Below are 26117 nucleotides of genomic sequence, written 5' to 3'. Positions count from 1 at the left end.
TGTTGGTGAATCCCTTTGTGTGACTACAGGCTGAACTAACTGAAGTGGACTCCATTTCTCCCACTGTATCATCTCCACATCCTTAAACAGGAATGACATCAACCATCTTTCAGGGTCGTAATGGTACTCATTCATTCAATAAATATTCAATGAGCATCTTGGATGTGCCTGATCTTGGTTTAGATACTGGGGATGCAAATGACATTTAGGATGTAAGGCAAGTGGAAGCTAAGTAAAAAAGAAAAGAAACTAACAAAATAAAGCGTTTAGCATAGTGCCTGTGTCATTTAATGCTACAGATGGCCACCGTTACTACAAGCATTATAATAACTGCGTGTCCTCATTTGCTCACGTCTCACAGCTCTCGCGAGAGTTTACTAGATTTGTGACGTTTGTCGCTTGGCGGCAGTTCACTGTGGCACCACGAGCTAGTCAGCAGGAGCCTGCGCACTTTAAAGCATCACAGCCCCACGTGGCTGCTCCTCTACTCTGGGTCTTTAGAGGGCGCGCGGTCTCTACCATCTCGCGCGCTGCCATCTGCGCCTGCGCAGCAACCGTCGCCGGCCTCCGCGCTCCTCCCCCAGGCCTCGTGCTCTAACGCTCCGCCTCCGTTGCCCCTAGCGGTCGTTTGTTGACTTCCGGGAGCGCAGTAGTAGTAGATGCCCGGAGCGTCCCTATGGGAATCTGGGGGGGTTTCGCGGCCGGGGTCGGCGCTGAGGCGTTGCTCTAGGCCCCACCGACTCTCCCCGGTCACACTTTTGACCCAGGTGCAGGCTTCTCGTAATCCTCACAGCATGGAAGATCGCAAGGGGCTGGTGCCGGGTAAGTAACGGCTGAAGCGGTGGCCGCCGGCCGGGAGGGAGGGTCCGCGGGCGGGAGGGCGGGCAGGCCCCGCCTGTGGGCCGGTCTTGTCGGGGGATAGGCCCGAGCCATGGCGGCTGATTGGGGCTGGAGCTTTAGCCGCGCCCCCCGCCGCTGCTGAGGGGAAGAGGGCGGCAAGGATGGGATGGGACGCCGGGGAAGGGACTTCACTGTAAAAAAAACTACGCTTTGGATGAGTTTCGCGAAGGCAAGGGCACTTTTTACTTCGGTAAACTTTTCAAACTTTCAGACTTGGCGGTCCACAGGACTCGCTAACGTATTAAATGTTATAAAGAGTGGGTGACTTAGGGATACGAGGTAAAAGGGAATAGAGGAAAGGAATTGGATGAAGCAGGGGAGGATGGAAATTTTAGCGCGTGTTTTTTCTTTATTTTTACCAGACTTTCCCCCCGACCTCTATAGTTAGAAATATATTTGGCATTATGACCGGCTACCGCGTTTGGTTCACTTTGGGAGGTTGAGGCAGGAGGATCACTTGAGGTAGGGGGTTTGAGACCAGCTTTGGCGACATAGCTAGACGACCCCCCGTCTTTACAAAAACTTTTATTTTTTTAACTTTTTTTTTTTGGCCGGGGCTGGGTTTGAACCCGGTACCTTCGGCATATGAAGCCAGCGCCCTACCCTTTTGAGCCACAGGCGCTGCCCTACAAAAACTTTTTTTTTGGTGGGGCGGGGGCGGGGGAGAACGGAGTCTCTGTCGCCCTGGGTAGTTCTGTGACGTCATCACAGCTCACCGCGACCTCAGACTCTTGGGCTCGAGCGATCCTCTTGCCTTAGCGCCCCCCACCCCAGTAGCAGGGACTACCCACGCCCGGCTATTTTTTCTATTTTTAGTAGAGATGGGGTGTATACTTGGTATTGTGACCGGGTACCGCATTGGGTACCGCGTTTGGGTCACTTTAGGAGGTTGAGGCGGGAGGATCACTTAAGGCTGGGAGTTCGAGACCAGCTTGGGCGACATAGCGAGGTGACCCCCGTCTTTACAAAAACTTTTTTTTTTTAAGTTTTGGCTGGGGCTGGGGCCGGTGCCCTACTCCTTGAACCGCTGAGGACGCCCCCAAAACTTTTTTTTTTTTGAGACAAAGTCTCCCTATGTTGCCCTCAGCGGAGTGAAATGGCGTCACAGCTCACGGCAACCTCAAACTCTTGGGCTTAAGCGATTCTCTTGCCTCAGCCTCCCAAGTAACTGGGACTAACAGGTGCCTGCCACAACGCCAGGCTGTTTTTTTTGTTGTTGTTGTAGTTATTATTGTTGGTTGGCAGGCCTGGACTAGGTTCGAGCCCCTCAGCCCCCGTGTATGTGGCCTGCGCCTTAGCCACTGAGCTACCAGCGCTGAGCCATTTTTTTTTTTTTTTGCAGTTTTTGGTGGGGCTGGGTTTGAACCTGCCACCACCTCCAGTATAGGGGGGGGGGGGGGTGGCGCCCTACTCCTTTGAGCCACAGGCGCCACCCACTTTTTTTTTTAAGACAGTCTCTTTTTCTCGCTCTGGGTAGTGCTGTGAGCTCACAGCAACCTCAGTAGTACAGGACTCTTGGGCTCAAGCTATCTTCTTGCCTCAGCCTCCCCCCACCCCAGTAGCTGGGATTATTGGTTCCTGCCACAACACTCGACTGTTTTTTTCTATTTTTAGTAGAGGTGGGGTCTTGCTCAGGCTGGTCTTGGCGGAACTCCTCAGCTCAGATGATCCGCCCACCTCAGCCTCTGAGAATGCTGTGATTATGGTGTGCCCACCCCTGTGCTATAAAACCTTTTTAGAAGGAAATTAGCTGAGTGTGTTGGCATGCCACTGTAGTCTCAGCTAATGGGGAGCCTGAGGCTGTAGGGTCGCTTGAGCCAGGACTTAAAGGCTGCAGTGAGTCATGATCATGTCACTGCACTCCAGCGTAGGTGACAGAATGAGACCCTGTCCTCCCTCCGCAAAAATAAAAAAAGAAAAGAAATAGATGGTTAATGAAGCAGTACTTGTTTTAGCAACTTGCTCAGAGCTTTTCTATAATATGTTCCTTTAAAAATGCAAATCGTGATTGGCTAAATTAATTTTCTGACTAACTAAAGGTTTATGACTAATATTTTGAAAAAAACAAAACACTAGGTTTGAACAGAATATACCTTCACTGAAATATATGTTTTCTTTCATGCTCCTAGCTGGGATATGGTTAGATTTCTGGCCTCCTGGAGTTAACAGTTTGGTGAGCTATATGAAAAAGTGAACAAAATGATAATATAGTTTGATAGTAGATGCCACAGGGCCAGACCAGAGCCAACAACACCTGGCTTAGGTTGTGGGTGTCAGGGAAGGTTTCCTGGGGAGCTAGGGCAAAACAGTTAAAATGATTGATTCTGGGGAAATCCAGAGCTTATTTCAGGTCCCAGCCTCCCCACTTTCAATTATTTAGAACCGAGGTGGCTCACAATGGTTTTCAAAAGGTTTTCCATAGTGGCTAGTCTCCTGTGCATTAATATTTATTATTAATACTTATATTCACTATGTTTTCATTTCTTATATGTTTCAGTTTCTTTATATGTTATCATCTTCCTTGCTATTTCCTTGGAAGATGGATCTGGTCTCCTGTTGGGTGTACGTGAATATATAAGTGGTTATTGGGAACTGGTAGTGGGTTTTGGTCTCTCTTCAAAGTGGTACAGGACCAAATCAATTTGTGAATACTACTTTGGTTAGGTAATGACTTAATTTAAGAGTGCTGAATCTCAACATTCCTCTAGTGATAGCCTCCTTCCCAGTTTCCTAGGAATGGGGTATTTTGTGATGGTGTGTTGGGAGACAAAATAAATCATGTTTTCCTAAGCAGTATTTACGGAGAGAGAAAAAGACATCTCTAGCTACAAAACATGAGTAATGAACTTTTGGAGTAGCTCTACTGATAGGATCCTTTCATTTTGTACTTGATCCCTTGTTTATTCTGAATTCTTGGTAGAAATGTTCAGGAGGAGCTGAAATGCTTCTCTGTTGAAGATTTGGGTAATATGCTGTCTTTTACATTAAAAGCCTTGAAAGTTAAATTTGAAAACCTCCTCACCATTATGATGACCTAAAAACAGTTATGAATATATGTGTGTGTAAGGGGGAACTTTTCTGTGTGAAAAGTAAAACAGACTTAAAAAATAGCTAGTGTTTATTGAAGGACTACATTGTCCTAAGCAATATGGGTAGTGTATATAATCTATGGTCCCAGTAACCTTAGCATGTAGTTGAGAAAACAAAATATTGATCAACAAAAAGATTTGTGTAACAGTTTAATTAGAGAGGTTGCAAGGTAGTGCATAATTAATTGCCATATAAATCACACAGATTATATAGTTCAGAGAAGCCAATGATCGTTTCCACCTATTATGGTAGAAGAAGGGGTTACAGAGGCGGCTGTGAGCTAGTGTGTTGGAGATGTAGGCACTGTACTAGGTTCTTTATACAGGTCATTGCATTTAATCCTTACAACAATCCTATGAGATTGGTATAGCCTCATACTTATACAATTGTCAACACATTGTACATTTATTTGGCCAATCTCTGTTGGGTTCATATTATATAAAAAGGAGTATTATTATCTATACCCTAGTCTGATAAAGACCATAACTATTGAAGATGAATCTAAGTCTCAGTGAAGTGACCTGTTTCGGATCACATAACTAATTACAAGCAGTGTGATAATTTGAATGTACACCTTTAAAGCCTATGTTTATTTTTTTTTTTCTAGCTGACTTCTCATAAGGCAAATGAAAGGGGTAGTGTTTGAATAACTTGTTTCTCTTGTTCTTGCTTTTAGTTTTATGGGTATCAATTGGGATTACCAATAGAGAAATTAAGAGTTGACCTTTTGGGGTAATATTCCTTCCCTTGCATGATAGCACCAGAGGTTCCTTGGAAAAATAAAACCAAAGAAAGATGTCCTCTTCCTGTGGATATCCTGAGGATTCTAATGAAGAAACTATTAATACTGTCCTATTTGAGGTGTAGAAAAAAGCCCTTAGTTGAGGGCCAGACTACAAGGTGTTATCCAGAGGAAGTAGTGCATGAATTGTATGAATTATTTCCAGGGAATAGATGTCCACCTGGTAACAGAGCTATTAGTAACAGATGACTGCCTTCCTTGTGGTAGTGTAGTTCTTACTTTATACCAGTAAATAAATAATACATGTTCAATTAAGTAGATTTCATATATCAAACTAGAGTGAGGTCTGAGAAGTAAGACTGAATTAAGGTGGAAGAAGGAGGGCTTAAATATTGCAAGAGGTTTGGATATGGATAAATTGCCAAAAAAATATTTTAGAACATTGAACATAGTAAAAGTTGTAAAATAGAAACCATCTTATATTTGCAGATTCTGGTGCTGTGTTTACATTTGGAAAGACTAAATTTGCTGAAAATATTCCCAGCAAATTCTGGTTTAAAAGTGATACACCTATATGTCTTTCATGTGGAGATGAACATAGTGCTATTGTTACAGGTTAGTATTACAATCCTAAATGAGGACAATAATACTTTAATAATCCTAAATATAATAGATGTGCTGTGTTTTAAATATGTTAAAGATATATAGGAAATGTTTTTTTACTTTGCCAGAAAATTCTTCACAAATTTATACATCAAAAGTCTTAAATTTTTAGTTTGCCTAGTATATTTGCGTATATGTTCTATACACAAAACTTTATAGAAATAAATATATTTCAATATAATTAAAAAACTGTTCCTTATAATCTTAGAAACTCTTTTATACCTCATACATCTGGTTATACATAGATGGACAAGGTAACCTGTTTCAACTTTGAAAGGAATGACATTTTTTAAGTGTAGCTTTTTAATGCTTTATGATGACTTCATCTTATATTAAGTGAAAAATGCTTTAATTTATTATTTCTTTTTCTCTCTCACCAGGAAATAATAAGCTTTACATGTTTGGCAGTAACAACTGGGGTCAGTTAGGATTAGGATCAAAGGCAGCTGTCAACAAGCCAACATGTATCAAAGGTTTGGGGTCGTTTCTTATTTATCATTTTAATTCTTAAACTATATAAAAGTACTTTTATATTGATTGTGTAGTTTTTAATACCATAACTAATAAAGCCTTTAGTTCTTTATTTTCTGACATTTGCTTGAATATTATTAGCACTTAGCTTCATTTTATATGATATTCAAAACTACTTTAATATGTTTGTTCAAAAAATCGCATTGTTAAACCCAGGGACCACAAAGGAAATAATGATTCTACATTATTATATCCTTTTTTTTTTTTGCTTGTTTATGAAACTACTTAAACATTGGCTCAGTGCCTGTCACTCCATAGTTAGGGTGCTGGCCACATACACTGCGGCTGGCGGGTTCTAACCCAGCCCGGGCCTACTAAAAACAACAATGACAACTACAACAAAAAAGCTGAGCATTGTGGTGGGCGCCTGTAGTCCCAGCTACTGGGGAGGCTGAGGCAAGAGAATTGCTTAAGCCTAAGAGTTTGAGGTTGCTGTGAGACCACAGAACTCTACTGAGGACGACATAGTGAGACTCTGTCTCAAAAAAAAAAAAACTACTTAAACATTACTATCTCTCATTTAGTAGAGTTATGAACATGCTACTTCTGTTTAGTTGCTACTTTTGTAAAACATGCTTATCCTGCTATGTATAGTGAGTACATGAACTGAACAAAACATTGAGACTAAGGGTTGATTGATAGTGGTATAAAATAACAGGACAATATATTTGAAATCAGGGTTGTTCTGGAAAATATTGGAAGTGTAATACCCGTACAAAGCTTTCTTGCTGTTATGTGCAAAGCCTCTGTTTGGGTATAACCTATGAACACCAAGTGAACTTGAGAGGGTAATGGAGATTTCTTAAGATATGACAAGAGCACTATTCTTTATCTTCCTAGCCAAATTTTAAATTTCACCTCAACATTTCAGTGCACATTGTCATATTAATCAAAAAGTATTTATTAGGCACAGTCTACTAAACATATTGGAGTATTCACAGTTATTATCATCTTTACTGTAAAATATCTAATAGAGAAGCTTAACAGTATTGTCTTGGCTATGAGATCTTTGAGACCAGAGACTCTAGCTTAGAGGTCTTTGCAGCTCCTATGCCAAGCACTTAGAAGATTTGAATGAACAACTTTAACTTTGGTATGCAAATATATGCAAATGAATATTGATTGGTCTTACAGTTTTTCATCAAGTTTGCTGGAAGGTGAGCTTAATAATGGTGATGGCAGGTTAGGTTGTGGATTAGGTTGGTGAGGAAGCACCATAATAGAATGCAGTGGATCTCAGCACATATTAATTGCCTGTGGAGTTTCTAAAAATATATAGATGTGTAGGCTTTACCTTAGGCCCACTGACTCAGATTCTCCAGGGATAGTGCTCTGTTATGTGTATTATTTCCTAAGTTCCACTGGTTATTATGATGTATAACCAGTTCTGAAAACCTCTGATTTAATAATTAAAAACATTGACTTTGGAATCATATAGATCTGCTTTTTAAATCTCATGTCAACCACTAAGTTACCATTTGACCCAGATTATTGATCATTTTCATTACCATACGGTAATTGTCATTTTTTTTTTTTTACATTTTTTAGCTCTAAAACCTGAAAAAGTGAAATTTGCTGCCTGTGGAAGGACCCACACCATAATTTCAACAGGTATAGTATTTAGCCCATGTAATTTCCTGCCCAAGTTTGAGAACTGAGGTCTCATTCCAATAACATGTAGCTTTATAACACTAATAGAAACTGTACCTCACTGTAACACTGAAATTAGAGTTTTTAAAAATGTAAATGGTTAGTACACTCTGCCTTCACAATGTGTACATAGATATTAAATGGTTGAAAGAAAAGCTTCTCTTTTTTGGATTAAATCAGGGGACAGCATCTTCTTACCTGTGTGCACACCATTATGGGCTGGTTGTTCCTTTTCTTGCTCTTACCTCTTTCTTACTGAAAGTAAGTGGAAGCCTTCCAAAAAGCTGTTGATTTGAGGGAACATGATTCCAATCAAAATCTAAAACAGGTTATGTGTGTGCATGTTTGTAGAAATTGACAAAGGACATCTAATAGTTTTGAAAAAGAACAAAATTAGGGACTGGCACTACCTGATTTCAAGGCACACTGTAAATCTACCATAATCATGTTATTGGCAAAAAGATGGACAAAGATTAATGGAACAGAATAGAGTCCAGAAGTAGACCCATATGTATGTACCTAACCACCATGCCTCTTTATAGTTTTCCCTGTCTGAAATATCTTTTTTCTTTCTCTCACCTGTTCATACTCTTATCTTTTGAAATCCCCCGTAAGTCTTACTTCTTCCGTGGAACATTTTATGACTATCCCACTTTTTACTCATCTAGTTTTCTGAGTTATTTTAGCATTTCACCAACTTTGGTTTGTTCCAGCTGTGTTAAATTATACAATCCAGTTCCATGTGACCTTGTACCTACCTTTTGAAATCTAGTCTTGTTTCCTCAATTAGGTTTTATTTTTTTCCTAATTAGGAAATGGAGGGAAGGGGAGGGAAAGGGGAAGGGAGGGGAGTGGGTTGATAGAGGGAGGTAGATAGAGGTTGGTAGGGGGACCACATCAATGAAGCATAATGCAAGTACAAGTTGGATCTTGTAGAGGTTAAATGTCTTACTCCCATAATTGGGTAAATGAGGTGAGGCTATATTATTTAGTAGGATTAAGCATTCCAATTTATACAAATAATCAACACATTGAATCCCATAATGGCGTAACTGTACTTATGATATGTGCATGAATGACTTAATAATAAAAAAATCTAATTTTAAATTTTTACTCCTTTACACTGATTTTTCCCTGATTTACCCCTATAATTTAGCAAGGTTTTAGCTTTATATGTATTATGATACATATAACTAATTTAATATATGTCTGTTAAAAGTCTTCATTAATTTAGGGCTTACTAAGTGTTTATGATATAAACATGATGTACTTTTTATTCAAGAGTGTAATTAACATATATAATTTACAGTGTGCCAAATATTCTAAGAATTTTATGTCATCTAATTTAATGTTTATGAAGTAGGTACTATTATTCCCATTTGTAGATAAGGAAAATGAGGCACAGAGAGGTTAAGTACAGCTTTTCCAAGGTCCCCAGCTGGTAATGGCAAGCCCGAATTTGCACCCAGGCAGTCTGGCTCTGGAGTCTTTCTTCCTAAACACAGTGCTATACCCCTCTCCTATTTACAGAGAAAGTCAAAATAACTATACAACATAGAATTATCATGTTTCTGATGTATTATTATTATTGGATTTGCCTCATTTTACTTACTTATACTATTGTTATATGTCCTATCATAGCTTTAATGGGTATAGAAGTTAAAATTAATGAACTACATCTTTTAAAATAGTTTTGATTTTTAAACTAATTTGGAAGTTACTTTCCTCATTTTTACTCTGAATTAATAAAGTGTGGTATAGCAAGAAAATACATAGATTCTGTGCATTTGAATTACTTGTTAAACTCCAGAATAGTTTCTAAAATCTCACAAAAATGTATGGCCTTGATTGTTTTGTTTTATTTTATTTTTGACAATGAAATGAAGTTGTGCACCAAAAAATAGGATAATGATAGCTTTCAACTTTCTTCACTGTTAACAGAGGTAATAGCTATTATATATTGACCTGTTCATAAAGGGGGTGACTATCATGTATTAATATTTTCTTTTCTATGTGTAGAAGGCGGCAATGTTTATGCAACTGGAGGAAATAATGAAGGGCAGTTGGGACTTGGTGACACTGATGAGAGAGACACTTTTCATTTGATAAGCTTTTTTACATCCCAGCACAAGATTAAACAGCTTTCTGCTGGATCTAATACTTCAGCTGCACTAACTGGTGAGACTTGTTTCCATTTCAGTCTGGGACATACCCTTTCCTTCAGAGCAAAACATACCAACTCAGTAAACCAGGACAACACTGCTGTTTAATTTTCTTTCATTCACTGTGGGCTTTCAGAAGACATTTAAAATAAACTTTAAATCTCTACGTATGTTGCAATTTTATGCTTATTTAGAATTAGGTGTAAAAGTAAATTTAGAAATAATTGGTAAATAAATTCTAAGCTGTGCTGTCCATCTATTCCTTTAAATATTTTTATAATTTTCATTGTGTGCTCTAAAAGTTATACTTGCAGCTTTTAATAGTAACTGAACTTACTATTAGAAATATCCGTAGAAATGTGTTGCAGCTTATGTTGTTAAAAAATGGTTTGTAACAATCATTGTACTTCTTTGCCTTCCCTATCAAAAGCCTATGTGGGAAATTTCTTAAAACTTTAGAGCCAAGAATAGCTTGAAGCAGACCAAGGGCACTGAAGCTCCTGGTCACCTACTTTGTCTGAAGTGGGAGACTGTAACCTCTGGTGGTGGTGTGACTGTCAGGAAAGTCAAAGTCATATCTGAAGCTCCAGTTTTTAAATATTGTATACCATATAGTTCTATCCTTCTTTCAGTGCTTATTTTTCAAGTATCATTTTATTTGCCTTATTATTAAACCACTTGAAAGATTAAAAACTTTTTAATTAATTAAAATAATCTCAGCACTCTGGGAGGACAAAGTTAGGTGGATTGCCTAAGCTTAGGAGTTCAAGACCAGCCTGACCAAGAGTGAGACCCCTTCTCTACTAAAAGTCGGAAAACTACCTGGGTTTTGTGGCAGGTGCCTGTAGTGCCAGTTACTACAGAAGGCTGAGGCAAGAGGATTTCTTAAGCCCAAGAATTTGAGGTTGCTATGAGCTATGTCACCATGTCTTGTTACCCAGGGCAGCAGAGTGAGACAGTGTCTCAAAAAAAAAAAAAAAAAAAAAAAGATGTAAGTAAATAAATCTCGATGATTCCTTTCTAAAATATTTTTTCTAGACTTTTTTGTCTGACATCAAAATCCTTATCAGAAATAATATAAGTTATCCTATTTTTGAGATGCTATTATACCCTCATTCTCTGAAACTCGATTCTTTGTTTTCAGGTATAAATTGTAAGAAAAAGAAGTCAGAGAAATATATTTCTTTTCTCCTTTTATTTTTCTAAAGCATCATTTCCACGATGCGCTCAAGAGCAGGGTCTTCTAGGCCCTTTTCATCTGGAGATGTCTAGTTTGACTGATGTTGCTCAGTTCAGTTTCAGGTAGACTGGTTGGAAGGAGAAGAATATTTCTGTTTAGAAACATTGTAATGAAAAAATACAACTATAGGAAAGGCCATTCTGTCTTTGCTATTGAGATAAAAATATGAATATGACTAATATCATTTACAATTAGGCTATTCTCTGTCTTTATCATTATAGAAGCATTTCACAATGGAAATTGAACTTCTACGTAGCTAGCTGGTATAAATATTCTAATAGTGCTTTTCTGGCTTGGCGCCCCTAGCACAGTGGTTACAGTGCCAGCCACATACACCATTGGCACATTTGAACCCAGCCCAGGCCAGCTAAACAACAATGACAACTGCAACAAGAAATAGCCAGGCATTGTGGTGGCTATTTCTGGCACCTGTATTGTCCCAGCTACTTGTGAGGCTGAGGCAAATGAATTACTTAAGCCCAAGAGTTGGAGGTTGCTGTGAGCTGTGACACCAGGGCACTCTACCGAGAGAGACATAGTGAAACTCTGTCTCAGAAAAAAGCAATACTGCTTTTCTGTCAAGACACATAATTTTTGTAAATTAAAAAAAAAAAAAGCGATGGGTTGGAAGCTAAAATAGCTTGAGAGCCCTGCTACCTTTTCAAACCTTTTCTCCTCCTTGTGTTTTCTTTTTAGAGGATGGACAACTTTTTATGTGGGGTGACAATTCTGAAGGGCAAATTGGCTTAAAAGATGTAACTAATGTATGTGTCCCTCATCAAGTGACCATTGGAAAACCTATCTCCTGGATATCTTGTGGATATTACCATTCAGCTTTTGTAACAAGTAAGATAACATTTTGGATCCATTTTATTATCTTCCATTTCTATTTTATTATCTTCCCTTTCTATATTATTAGTAAATTAAAATAATATAATCTATAGTTACATATAACTAATGCCATGGTTGTCCATGTAATGAAATGGTTTTGGCTTATTTTAGATCATAGTATTTCTACATTTCTATGGTGAGAGTTTGTAATTTCAAACTCTCTCTGACATGTTAACTTTTTAAGTGAATATTAGGTCTAATAGAAAAACAAAATTGATATGTTAGAAATTCTTCTAAACTTTGGTTTTAAAATGTCTTAGACCCTTTTGGAATTAAAAATAACACCTAGCGTGCCACTTTCCTTTGGACTCACTTGCCTCTATACATTGACCTACTCTATTCTTACTGTCCTCATGATTTCTTTTATTGTTTTAATAAGTGAGTCGTAAGCTTTTGTTTTGGGAGCCAGGATGAAGACTAGAGGAAAAAGGAAGAGACCTCAGTATGGTATGATTCTCTTTGATGGGACTTTTCTCAGCATCCCCAATTTCTCTCTTTCTTTGGCCATTGGCAACCTTTTTACCTTCATTAAAGTATCTGAAATGTTAGACTCTATTGTAGTCTATGTGTACACTGGTAATAACAGGAGAAGTATGTTTTTTTTTAACAGTAGAAACACCTAGAGAAAACAGTTTTGTGGACCCGTGTATACATCTTTCAATGTTTATTTTATACATTGACTCTTCATTTCATGCACCAAAGATTCAGTATTAGAAGGTACCAATTGACCCACCCCAGTGTTCCCCAGAGTTACCACTGAATTGATAGTAGCATGATACCAAGAAGATGGTGATGATACCATGATACCAGGGCAAACCTGATTTTATTGGAATTGTTCATCACTGTATCCCTAGTGTCTTGAACAAGCTGCTTATCAGTAAGTATTGTTGAATGAGTAAGACAGTGAATGAATGAATGGTCAAGTGATTGAATTCCTTCGAGCAGTACCAGCTACCAACTTATTGGTAACTTTATGGCTCCTGGAGTTGGTATAATATATACTCACATTTTTATGAAACAAACAAACAAAATAAAAAGCACAAATAGGAAAATAAATCAAACAAAACTCCCAAACAAAAGTATTACCTTATATTTAGGCTTTGAGAAAGCTTCCAGAATCAATCTTATTAATAAACTCTGCTTTACCCATTAGAGGAACCAGTGAAATTGTTCATTTTAACCCATAGGTATTATATTGAGTTTTTTTGTTTTTGTTTTTATGCTTAAAAAAAAAACAGCTTTATTGAGATACAAGTCACATACCTTACAATTTATCCATTTAAAATTGTATTTTTTAAGTATATTAACAGGTTTGTTCATACAGGGAACCTTTATACTAAGCATTTTGCTGATATTCATTTATATCAGATGATAGTGTACTCTTAGTCATTTTCATACTAGCCATTATTTCATTACTAATTATTTAAAGCAACTTTTTTTAAGTTTTAGAAGTAACTCAAGCCTTAGGGGTTTTACTTAATATATTTTCTGACAGATAAAAATGTTATATAGAAAAGGACTGTTGGCTTGGTGCCCGTAGCACAGTGGTTATGGTGCCAGTCACACACACCAAGGGTGGTGGGTTCGAACCCAGCCCAGGTCAGCTAAACAACAATGACAACTGCAACAACAACAACAAAAAATAGCCAGGTGTTGAGGTAGGCACTTGTATTCCCAGCTACTTGGGAGGCTGAGGCAAGAGAATCGCTTAAGCCCAAGAGTTTGAGGTTGCTGTGACATGTGATGCCATGGTACTCTACCAAGGGCGACATAGTGAGACTCTGTCTCAAAAAAAAAAAAAAAAAAAAAAAAGGACTCAGCACCTATAGCTCAAGTGGCTAAGGCACCAGCCACATACAGAGCTGGCAGGTTCGAATTCAGCCTGGGCCTGCCAAACAACTACAACCAAAAAATAGCTGGGTGTTGTGGTGGGTGACTGTAGTCCCAGCTACTTGGGAGGCAGTAGCAAGAGAATTGCTTAAGCCCAGGAGTTGGAGGTTGCTGTGAGCCGTGATGCCATAGCACTCTATCCAGGTGATAGCTTGAGGCTTTGTCTCAAAAAAAAAAGAAAAGAAAAGGATTGTTATCTTTTTCTCTTTGTATATCAAGTTTGGAGACCAAAAAGAACAGAAGAACAGTTTAATTTTTAATAAAAATGTAGACCATGTTACTGAGATAGTTGTCTTCAATACTTCCTACAGAGTTTTTAATCTACTAATGTGTTTACATGCTCATGTTCAGAATTCATATTCTCAATTCAAATTCACATTATAAATTATACAAAATATTTAATTTTTATTTTGTTTTATTTTTTTTAGAGACAGAGTCTTACTGTATTGCCCTCGGTAGAGTGCCATGGCATTACACAGCTCACAGCAACCTCCAACTTCCTGGGCTTAGGTGATTCTCTTGCCTCAGCCTCCCAAGTAGCTGGGATTACAGGCACCTGCCACAATGCCCGGCTATTTTTTTGTTGCAGTTTGGCCAAGGCTGGGTTTGAACCCACCACCCTTGGTATATGGGGCCAGTGCCCTACTCACTGAGCCACAGGCACCACCCTATTTAATTTTTAAATATTAGAATTAAAATATATAGAGTTTTAAAATATTCTTTATTTTGTGTCTTTTCATCTGATGTGTTAATGGTTGGGTCTGAGCATTTCAACTAATGATTCAGACAGTAAGAGTGAATTGGGTACAGTATAATATAGCATAAAAGTAAATGAGCTGGAATTGGGGAAACTGGTGAAATATGTGGAGAAATCTTCAGAGACTGAAGAAAAGAGATCTGCCAGTGTACTAAAGGTCAGAATTCTGGGGAAGGTGGCCATCAGAGCCAGCTTGATAGTATGAGGTATGTAGATTTTGTAGGCTCAAGTGATATAAAAATAAATTGTATGAAATAACCTATTTTGTATTCATGATAAATGTTATTTTTTTTATATAAGTAAGAAAGAGGATTTGGAATTAAATGGACCATTTCATATAGATTTAAAGCACTTACCTTTCCCTTTAAAGAGGGTCCTACTGATAGCTATAGGAAATATCTTTTGTTACCCTTTATAGGTAAACATTTACTTTAAAAAGCTGATGTTATGAGAAAAATTGAGCAACTAATGGATGTTTCTTATGATACCAACTTGATTTCAACATAGTAATTACTCTTCTGGTGTTTATAGTCTACAAGCTAACTACAGGATGTATAACTTTTCCATGTACAAAGCATTTTCAAGTACAGTTATATTTCATTTAATTTCACAACTCTGTGAGAGAGGTGATGGTATCTCTGATGTCAGATATGGAGCCAGGTTAGAATATTGCTTATCCAAGGTGATGGTACAACTGAATTGCAGAACCAGAATTCAACCCCAATCATCAGACTCTAAGGGTCTGGATGACTTTTACTGGCACACAATTTCTCTACAGGCAGAAGAGGAGGAGGAGGATGTGGTAGCAATTGATAATGATTGGGCACTGATATTGTGCTCTGAATAACTTTGAATGTATTAATTCATTTATTTTCTGAAACAACCCTATGACATAGGCACGTTTATCCCTGTTTTACAGGCACAGCAAGTGAGTAACTTGCTCACTATGACTCAGTGGATAAGTGGCAGAACCCAGATGAAACAAGGCAGTTTGGCTTTGTAGCCCATGCATTTAACCATTATGCTATACCAATAACTATAATTTAAAACAGACCATAAGCAGTAATAGGACGTTTGATAGAGAGTCTTCTGTGAGATCAAAGACATGATTATTTCTGGTTAGGGGCACACAGACATATTTTAGAGGAAGTGTGGTATTTGAGATTAACCATGAAAGATGGAAAGGTAAAAGTAGAGGTGAGGGAAAGACAGTTAAGGCAGAGAAAAAAACACGTGCAGAGGTAATAGAGACAGAAAAGTAAATTGTGTGTTCGGAGATTATTGCACAGCTGAGTTTGTTCAGAGGTTAGAGCACAGGTTCCTACATAAGGATCATAGATTCTAAAGGAATCTGAATGCCTGAAATGATCTGCTAAATTTGGTATATGCATTTTTTTATAGAGCTGTCATCAAATCTTCAAGGGAAGGTCTGACTCAAAATGGAATCACTGGCATGGGAGTAGATAGCAATATGATTAGTGTAGGAGTCTGGGGACCTAATATAGAAGATCTTTTGTAACAGTCTACAGAGTTTATACTTGAAAAATATTTTTTTGAATTTGGAAGTATCATAATTAGACCTGCTATGTTATCTCTTTCCTCACACTAATGGTGATATATTCTATGTTATTCTTTAGCTTAGATTGTATATTTACATAAGTTTTTAAATTTCTGCTTTATGCGACTCAGTTAATTTCATGGAAATGAGTAAGAGAGTTCCTGCTTTCAAGAAGTTCACAGTCATAGTGTGATAAATGTAATAAAGAAGCAAATCAGTAGAGTCAGTAGAGACAAGGCATTAAGTGCTCCATGATCAAAAGAGGCATTCTGGAGGAAGTTTTATATAAATAGGTAAAATCTGCTGTGTTAAGATTTACTCAACATACTTCACACATAAGTGAGTTTTCTAAAACAAGTTTCACTGAAAGTAATCATTCATTGATTTATTCAACAAGTACTTGTTCTAGACCAATGGTTCTCAACCTGTGGGTCATAACCCATTTTTTCAATTTGTAACAACATGGCAATTAGGAAAGTTGAGAACCACTGTTCTAGACATTCTGCTTGGTTTAGGGGGTACCATATGGAGTAATACAAAATCTGTGTGGTTATTGGAGCTTAATACCTAATCATTTTGCTTTATTAAAAGTAAGTTGAAGATGCAAGATGGTTTTTACTATGTTTTGTGAAAGAGCTAAAATGATTTTCTAGTTGTTTATTAGTAATGATGGTCATGAATTTTTTGTTAAAGGTTATTTGGTTAGAATAATTAAGGGGAAAAGAAAATCTTAGCTTTATTTCCTTACCATGTAGTAAAGATATCTTAAGAAAGGACAAATGTATTAAGTTGTCATTGTCCAAATTTTTCACTGGATGTGAGAAAATGAAAAAAAAGGCTAGGATTTTGTTCATATTTATGTCATCATTGATCACTATCATTTTCCTTCAATAGTAGATGGTGAACTGTACACATTTGGAGAATCTGAGTCTGGGAAATTAGGTCTTCCCAGTCAGCTGCTGACCAATCACAGAATACCTCAGCTGGTGTCTTCAATTCCTGATAAAGTGATTCAAGTAGCTTGTGGTGGAGGGCACACCTTGGTTCTCACAGGTATATGCATGGAGTCTGCTGCTCTATCCCTTCCTTTCTATGATAGCTAATGAAATTTTTCAGTGTTCATTTTTTTTATTGTGGTAAGAACATTTATATAAGCTTTACCCTCTTGATAGATTTTAAGTATATTATAACATAGTATTGTTATATATAGGTACAATGTTGTCCAGCAGATCTCCAAAACTTAGCTTGTATAACTGAAACTCTATGCCCCTTGTATATATCTCTTCCCTCTCGTTTTCCCTTTCCCTTTTCCCCTTTTTCCCCCAGCCCCTGGCACTCACCATTCTTAGCTTTTATGAGTTTGACTCTTTTAGATACCTCATGTAAGTTAACTTGCATCTCTCTTCCTTAAGATCCCTACCTTTTATTCCTATATATCTATTTCTGGACTATGAAAGATTTTTTTTTAAGTAGAAAAGAGTGAATCTTGAATTGTTTTTGCTAGTATAGTTGACATTTTCATGACCTTAATACCTTTAATAGCAGCATATTTCATTGCTTTTAGCTCGGTATCAGAGGAAAACTTTTACTCATATATATGTAATATATATATGTGTGTGTGTATGTGTGTGTATATACATATATATATGTATATACACACACATAGTCTATTTATCTAAAATTGATGCTTTTTCTGAAATAGTATTTTTGGAGAAGCTCCCTGTTCATGCTATTTTCTACATGTCCCTGATAATTCTTTTCTTTGTGATAGTCACAATGTATAATAACTTGAGAATTTCTTTGTGGTTTTATGTTCTAATTCATTAAGAACTGATAATGGTTATAAATTACAGATAATAAAGAAAGGACTTTAATAGTAGTGTCACTTTTGTCTTCTGAATTTCATGTTTGGTATCATGTGTCATTTCTCAGGATTCTAAACTCTGTATTGGAATATGTTCATTACTTGTTAATATGCTTATTAAGTTGATACTTCCAAATTTGTTTAGCATTAGATTTTTTTTTTAGGTGAGTGGTATAGTGGTGATGCAGTTATATGGTGAATTATTATGATATTTTTTGCTCAAAAAGAAAGTAACAGTTTCTAAAGTCATCACTTAATCGTCAGTTACCCAAAGTTAGAAATGTTCTAGAAGATATTTGAAGCCAGACATATTGTAGGACTCCATTTTTATGAAATTCAAGGAAAGACAAATTGAATTCAAGTATCAGAAAGCATATCACTGGATGCCTGGGGCATGGGGTGGGAGTGAGGATTGACTTGAAACAGGAGTAGGGGCCTGTTTGGGGTGGTGGAAATATTCTATATCTTGCTTGTGGTGATGAATATATGGATATGTGCATTTGCCAAAACTCGTGGAACTGAAAAAACGTTTTGAGTAATATCCAGTTCTTAATGTTGTAGGGTTAGTGAACAGTATTTTATCTTTAGATTTCCCTTACTGATACTGCTTTTCCTCAGCTTCCTCTTCTACTCTCAATCATGCTTATTAATTTAAGCTTTGGTTTCCCAGAATTACATTTTCCAGATGAAATCTTTTCAAAGTTAGAATTGTTTTCATAACCTCTACTCTAAATTTAAAAATTATTCTGAGGTTCAGGATTTTTCAGAATTCTTGCTGATGAAATGAATTTTCATGTAATTTCAAAAAGATGTACTCTAGAAATTAAACTTGGAATTTAATCCTTATATATTATCTGAAAATTCATTCTGTAGGCAAAAATGAAACTTATTCTTTATGTTATGCATTTCTCTAGTTTATGTAAAATTATAGAAATAATTTATTCAAGGTTATCCTGGACACATGTGTTGATTATATAATAATAATAACAATGTCATTCAATTATACATTATAAAAATTTTCATATAAAGTGAACAAGATAATTCATGACACTTTTAATTATACTTAAAAATAAACTTCAGTGTGATTTTTTTTTTTTGCAGTATTATAGATTTCTGTGGATTTTCTTTTGAGGTTCAAAATCCTGTTCTTAGAAATTGATAGCTCTCTTTAAATTTTTGCAGACTTTAGGATCTTAACAGACAGTAAAGTTTATTTTAAATTATGTGATATATCTATTTGACAAACATGGAGCAGTTGTTGTCTGCTGCTAAGGTTTCCACTACAAATGCATGAAAAAGTATCTTTGCACTTCCTGTCTATCTGAGTGTGGCAGCCAAGATGAATGGGGGAATACAGGAGTAAAAGTTGGTAATACAGGGAAAAACATAGATGATTTTTGTAATTTATAAGTAGTCTTGTAAACAGTGAAGAGATTGTTTTACTCCAAAGAAGAATTTAAAATTTGAGTTAGAAATTGTGAGAATCAACAGATAGTTGCCACTTACTGATCTGTTTACATATGGGCATTAAAAAAATGATTGTTTTCACTATCATAAGATAAGGGACATTTTCAAAACAAAAAATAAAAAGTTCTTAATTGTATAGTGAAGGATACCTCCTTAAAATACTATAAACTTATCTATATAGAAAATTCACTACTTTGCTTAGCACTTTTCACGTTCCTCTGTGGCCCTGTGAGAGCTTTATCATGTATGAGACAGCCCTGGTGTAGGAGCTTTACTTACGAATAAATCTAGCATATCTACCATAAGATTTCATTCTCAAGACAATTCTCTGAAGTTGTATTTTATAAAATAGATTATTAAACTACTTTCAAAAGTAAGTTTTTCTGAAGGAAATACTATTTTCTTTTGTTTGAAGCAGTAAAGGGAATTAGCTTAGTGAAAATTGATGCTTATTGGAGTGAGACGATAATTATAAGGACATTTCAGGTAGTTCCCCAGCTTATGTATCTCATATTATACCTTGGCTTACTTACATCAATTACTTTTATGAGTATATATAAAATATAAAACCAAATACATGCTATAATTTTTATAGTTGTGTGCCTTTTCATTTTCCTCTTCTTTTATCATTGAAAAATTTGTACTTCAGTATTAAGCATTTTATATGGCTTTTTTTCATAGTTACTTAATCATTATGAAAGGTTGAATGTCACAATATTTGTAGATATGATGATGACAGTGTCAGCTTTTATGCACTATTTTTCTTGTATTTGCCCCTTTCCTTTCAGAGGAATCTGTGTATGCCTTTGGGCTGGGACAATTTGGTCAGCTGGGTCTTGGCACTTTTATTTTTGAAACTTCAGAACCCAAGGTCCTTGAGTACGTTAAGGGTGAGAAAATAATTTCTATTTCCTGTGGAGAAAATCATACAGCTATGATAACAGGTATGAATTAGAATTTCTGTGATATGTTTATAGAATTGGGTATATTTTGTTATAAAATAAATAATATGTGAAATGACTGTATCTACATTAAATAAAGTAATGAATTACCAAGCAATTGGAAGTTCTTGTTTAATATTCCAAAGTATAATGTTGCAAATGACTTTTTACTATTTTAATTCAATTTAAAATAAATATAAGTGATCCAAAGATTTAGAACCTCAGAAATAGGCCAGTCAGAAGTAAAACCATTGTATTATACTTTGGTAAAAGGCTGGAATATTTTGAAATTGTATAAGTTTGAAGATTCTTAACTTTGTTCAAACCAGAGGAGAAAATGCCACAAGAAGAAATTTATTTTAAAACATTTTTCCTGTTTAATCTGACAGAGCTACGTTCAGGCTGAGTAAATTCTTAAGTTTTTGCCACTAGGAGGCATTTTCAGGAATACTTACTCTAGCAACGAAAATAACTTTATGGTTGGGGATCACCACAACATGAGGAACTGTATTAAAGGGTCGTGGCATTAGAAAGGTTGAGAACCACTGATCTAGTGGTATCTGGTTAGGGAAACTAGGATTTAGCAAATGCATTACTGTTTATTCTTCTCCAAAGAACCTTTCGGAGAGGGTAAACTGCTGATTATAAAGTTTGATGCTTTTGTTAATGTAGCATGAATTAGCATTATGTAGAATGTAAAGAAGCATTTATTCATTTATCATCCTGTAAGAATTGTTGGTATGTATTCCTTATTGTGGAATCCTAATCTCAGTCTCTCTGTCTTTAGAGTCATTTTTCATCAACTCTAAATTTCCATTGATGTTAATATACACTGCTTTTTTTGGAATTATCTAATATGTAATTGGATTATTATTTAATTTTTTGTAGTGTCTTTACTACTGATGAAAAGAGTTATAGCACAAATAATTGAATGTTAACTTTGTTTGCCTTTTTGCTCATCAAAAAGTCCTCTCCAGGGGACAAGTATTACAGAATTTTTTTTCCTCCACGACTAATGAGAAGTATATAGTAAGTTCTTGCAAATTCCACATTATGGCCAGTGGATCATATTTTAAAAAAGCCCTCTGAAGTTGGAAATACAATTGGGCAGCTTGAATAACTTATTTTTTTCAGGCAAAATACAATCAAATTAAAAAGGCAAGCCTTAAAAAGTATTTTGGATGAAAAAAATCAGGATCAAATAAAGGAAAAAGGGATAAAGGCAATGGAGTTTTTATAGTGCAAATAAATACTTAATAGTGAAAATTATAGGTCTCAAGATTCTAAACACTGGCTATCATTTATGGGGAATTTGTTTTTAAATTACTAATTTGTCAACCTGACACCTTACCGAACTGTTATTATTTAAAATCATTTTTAGTCAATTCTCTTGAATTTGCTTCGTATGTAGTCACTTTGCTATCTTAAACCAGAAGTCTGCAGATGTGATCCAGTCATTCCCCAGCTTCAAACCATTCATTTAGCTTCTTTCTTTCCTTAAAATATAGTTTAAAATTCTTAATCTGAATAAGATGCTCTGTGTTGTGGTTTCTTCCTACCTCTTTAGACTCATACCACTCTCTTTGTGCTTTAGGGCAATTGATTGCCTTTCAGCTTCTTGCCTGAGTCATGCTTACTCTTGATTCGGAGCCTTTCTATTTACTGCTGGATCTGCCTAGAAGATTCTTTGTTCCCTTCTTCTTAAAGCTAAACCCTACTCATCCTTTAGGTTTTACTTTGAAACCCTTCCCTAATCCCCATATTAGAGGGAAATTCCTCTCTGCTATACCCTATTAACACCCTTTACTTCTCATTTGCTTTCACCCTACTTGAGATGGAGGGTATGAAAGAAAGAGGCCATAGGGGAGCAAAGGTTCAGAATAGCTGCTATGGCAGTAGATAAAAGGATTAACTGGAGAGAAACAGCAAGATTATTCATCATGATCATGAGCCAGATATTGGTATAGGAACTATCACAGTTAGCATGGTCGGCTTATGGCATTTCCTTTGGCAGCACTTTGCAGCCCAGGAGCGAAATTAGTAAAAGAGATAGTTGGATTGATCTAAGCCAGTAGTTCTTTACTAGTGATGCTGTCTGGAGACATTTTTGATTGTCACATCTGCATGGGAGGGGTGTTGTTCTACTGGAATTTAGTGGCCAGAGGCTAGAGATACTGTTAAACAGCCTGCAATGCACAGGACAGACCCACATGACCAAGAATTATCAGTAGTACCAAGATTGAAAAACTGATCTATCAAGAACCTTAGGAAGAAAGAAAACAGAATCTGTTGGGATGTAGCGAGTCAGGATATAAACATCTTTCCTCTTGAGAACATGTTGTATATCACAAGATCTCATGCTGTGTTGCTGCTACTTCATACAGTGCCTTGCACACAAAGCTTCAACATCAAAAACCATGAATATCTATAATATGCCTGATGTGCAGGACCACAGAGGCCATGGACAGTATGGAAAGATCAATGGATCTGAGTAAATTAAAGACAGAATTTGAGGGGAAAATTACATTTGCAATGTAAGTTAACATATTTGTCTGTTTACAAATACATAAGTAACACTTTTAAAATTCTCTTCATTTTTTTTTGTATTTTAGATACAGGTGGTATATATACTTTTGGAGATGGTCGACATGGAAAATTAGGACTTGGACTAGAGAATTTTACCAATCGGTTCTTTCCCACTCCCTGCTCTGTTTTTTTGAAGTTTATGGTTCAGTTGGTAAGAGCATCATATTTCCCTGTTTGTATTTTCATGTTCCTATATTTGAGTATTTCAGTATTTCATAGAAAATAAGTACTTTTATGTTTATATGAAAGAATATCATGGATATATTTAATATATATACTAGTTTCCTCAAAGCCAAATATCAGACATTATGCCATTCTGAAAATATTTGTCTTTCCTAATTTTTTTCTTTTAGCATCTTCCTTTTTATACAAATCATTGTTCTTCTGCTTCATTCTCATATGTTCCTTAAAAGCTGGGGCTGTGCTATGCCTAATAACCTTTGTATCTTGTGTGATACCCTGCCCATTGAGTACCTTGCTCACAGTAGTCCTCAGTAGATACTTGTTGAATAAAATGTTCCTAAGACTCTCAAATCTGCACAAGCGAAATTCTGATAATAAATGAAAAGTTTTGAAAATATGTTTTTTGGCTAAATTTTATTACAACAAAAATGTAATTATTTCAGTTTCACATCACTGTAAGGCATTATATTATTTCTAATACTATTTGTCAGTTAAGAACTATAGACTTTTGAAAATTCTATTTAATTGGTGATAATATCATCACTTAAAATTTGTTCTCCAAAGACTAAGGGCTCATACTATGAAACACTTCTATTTATTGATCTGACAGTTGTTTAATGAAAGCCTTCTTTAAGATACTATACTAAATAGTAGAGATACAAAGTACTGGATACAGTGGGGAACAAAATGAGGGAGTCCTCATTTATTGAGCTTAGAGTCTTATGAGGGATGATCATTTTTAAAAGTGATATACAAAAACATACAAATTTTAAATTTGGAAATATGAAGGAAAGGTCCAAGAGTATGCTATTTTTATACCACCATGTAGAACACTGTACACTGAACACTGTAAAATGGCTAAAATCTGTGCTTGTTTTGTCAGCACATATATTAAAATTGGAACAATACAGAGAAGATTAGCATGGCCCCTGTGCAAGGATGACATGCAAATTTGTGAAGCGTTGCATATTTTTTAAAAAATGGCTAGAATCTATGTATTTAAAGTATCACACTATGATTCTGTAGCATTTTCTTGAACATTTATTTTTCAAAATTCTTTGAATATTGATTTTATTTTTTATTGTTCCATCATGCATGCTTATGTTTTCCTCTAAAGACATTTGAACATTAAACTTAATAAGTTTGGAGGCATAATTATCCCAAGAGACTGATTTATTCTTAGGTCTGTAAGAGATAGGATCCCTTTGCTCAAGATATGGCAGTTCGCTTCAACGTGCTCCCTCTGGAGACTATTTCTGAGAAGCATTTCCTTGAGGATCTGAGCTTCTACACCTGCCTTTTGATGTGCAGGAACACGAAGAGTGACTCTCCCTAGGGGGTGTGGAGAAACAGCCCAGGTGTTAGCTGGGGGTGGACAGACCAGTCTTGGAGCATTGGGTTCTATTCTCTGCCTTCCTCCTTCATTAGCATTATAATGTGTAACTTTACCTTGGGCGAGCGAGGACCGACAGCCAGGCTCCAAAATGTTTTACTCTAAACAAAATTAATTGTATATGTGTTCCTCAGCCTTCACACTAAATTGTAATCTTAAATGGTTGCTTCTTCATGGTACTTGACTTCTTTGTATATGCGTTAAATTCTTACTAAATGTTGGAAAGTATATAAGATAATCAGTAAAGTTTAGCGGGGCCGCTGACCAGAGCGAGTCCCAGTCTCCCTTGAATATTCATTCCGTCTGCAGTTCTTTCCCCTGCGTCACCGGATCAGAAGCTCCAAGGAACACACAACAACATAGGTCATTATTTTTTTCTCAATAGACCTTTTCTGAGTAATTTTTTCAACTTTTTAATATTGGTCCCAGTTTAAAATATAACATTTTCTAACTTGTAAGGAGAAATGTAATGTGCCAAGTATTTTTTACTCCATTTTATATTAAATTGAAAGTAAACTAGTGGATTCAACTTGTTCTAATTCTTAATCGTAGTGTTTAAAGAAGATGTATTATAATTTATAAACTACATATTATAATACATATGTGAATATAATAGGTATGTGTGTATAGAGGGACCAAGTCAGTCAAGGAAGTCTGGTGCTAAGTAAAGGTCTAATAGCTGATAACTGTTAAAAACCCACTTGGGTTTGAAGCCAGTGTTGATTAATTTTTCCTGTGAATTTATGCCATAGGTTGCTTGTGGTGGATGCCACATGCTAGTCTTTGCCACTCCCCAAGCTGGTATGGCAGAAGAACTCGAATTTGAGGCAACAATTGATTCTGGTTTACCTGCCCCAGCTTTTCGGCCCTTTGGCAGTCTGACCTCAGGAAACACACTGACTAGAACTCTGTCAGCACGTGTGCGGCGAAGAGAGAAGGTACAATCAAAGGCCTACTTTATTTAATAATAGTATTACTTTACACTGCAAAGAAAACGTGAAGGAAAAAAAAAATCCTTTCAATCAAAGGAGAGTCTTCCCAGACAAACGTGCTGAATAAGATTATTAGAATTGAGGGCTTCCAAATATTTAAAGTGAATTCATAGTTAAGTTGTTCCTACTCTTTTTTTTTTTTTTTTTTTTGAGACAGAGTCTCACTTTGTCATCCTTGGTAGAGTGCTATGGCATCACAACTCACAGCAACCTCAAACTCTTAGGCTCAAGCAATTTTCTTGCCTCAGCCTCCCGAGTAGCTGGGACTACAGGCGCCCACCACAGCGTCTGGCTGTTTTTAGAGATGGGGTCTCGATCTTGCTCAGGCTGATCTCAAACCTGTGATCTCAGGCAGTTCCACCTACCTTGACCTCCCAGCGTGCTAGCATTATAGGCATGAACCACTGTACCTAGCCATAGTTAAGCTGTTAAAGATATAAATTAGAACATTCAAATTCTCATGGATAACCTTTGCATACATATAGACAGTGGTACTATATAAAACATTCTTGAATAGGCCTATTTTTTTAACCTCAGATTGAATGTTGAACTGTATTTTTCAACTGCATGTAGATTGACTTCTATTTTAACTTCATACATGCTTTTTTATTATTGTA

The 26117-nt window shown here is 36.3% G+C and overlaps 1 protein-coding gene and 1 non-coding gene across 2 annotated transcripts in view; both read left to right on the top strand.

The window, feature by feature from the left end:
* Positions 1 to 695: 695 nt before the first annotated feature.
* The window catches only part of RPGR (retinitis pigmentosa GTPase regulator), a 57500-nt gene continuing 32078 nt past the window's right edge, over positions 696 to 26117 (top strand). The window contains exons 1-10 of the mRNA XM_003799914.2: positions 696 to 822; positions 5222 to 5347; positions 5776 to 5868; positions 7475 to 7537; positions 9596 to 9754; positions 11675 to 11824; positions 16969 to 17127; positions 20194 to 20349; positions 22959 to 23083; positions 25261 to 25446. Of these exons, the coding sequence (XP_003799962.1) occupies positions 795 to 822; positions 5222 to 5347; positions 5776 to 5868; positions 7475 to 7537; positions 9596 to 9754; positions 11675 to 11824; positions 16969 to 17127; positions 20194 to 20349; positions 22959 to 23083; positions 25261 to 25446 (1245 nt within the window). The 5' untranslated portion in view covers positions 696 to 794. The remainder of the gene's footprint in view (positions 823 to 5221; positions 5348 to 5775; positions 5869 to 7474; positions 7538 to 9595; positions 9755 to 11674; positions 11825 to 16968; positions 17128 to 20193; positions 20350 to 22958; positions 23084 to 25260; positions 25447 to 26117) is intronic.
* Positions 23983 to 24089, top strand: LOC111728444. The gene has a single exon (XR_002775734.1). It is a non-coding gene; the product is annotated as a U6 spliceosomal RNA (small nuclear RNA).

The sequence above is a fragment of the Otolemur garnettii genome, unplaced genomic scaffold (assembly GCF_000181295.1).
Source record: "Otolemur garnettii isolate 467f Iridium unplaced genomic scaffold, OtoGar3 scaffold00158, whole genome shotgun sequence".
In the NCBI taxonomy this organism is placed as follows: domain Eukaryota; kingdom Metazoa; phylum Chordata; class Mammalia; order Primates; family Galagidae; genus Otolemur; species Otolemur garnettii.
This window is presented reverse-complemented; position numbering and strand designations above follow the sequence as displayed.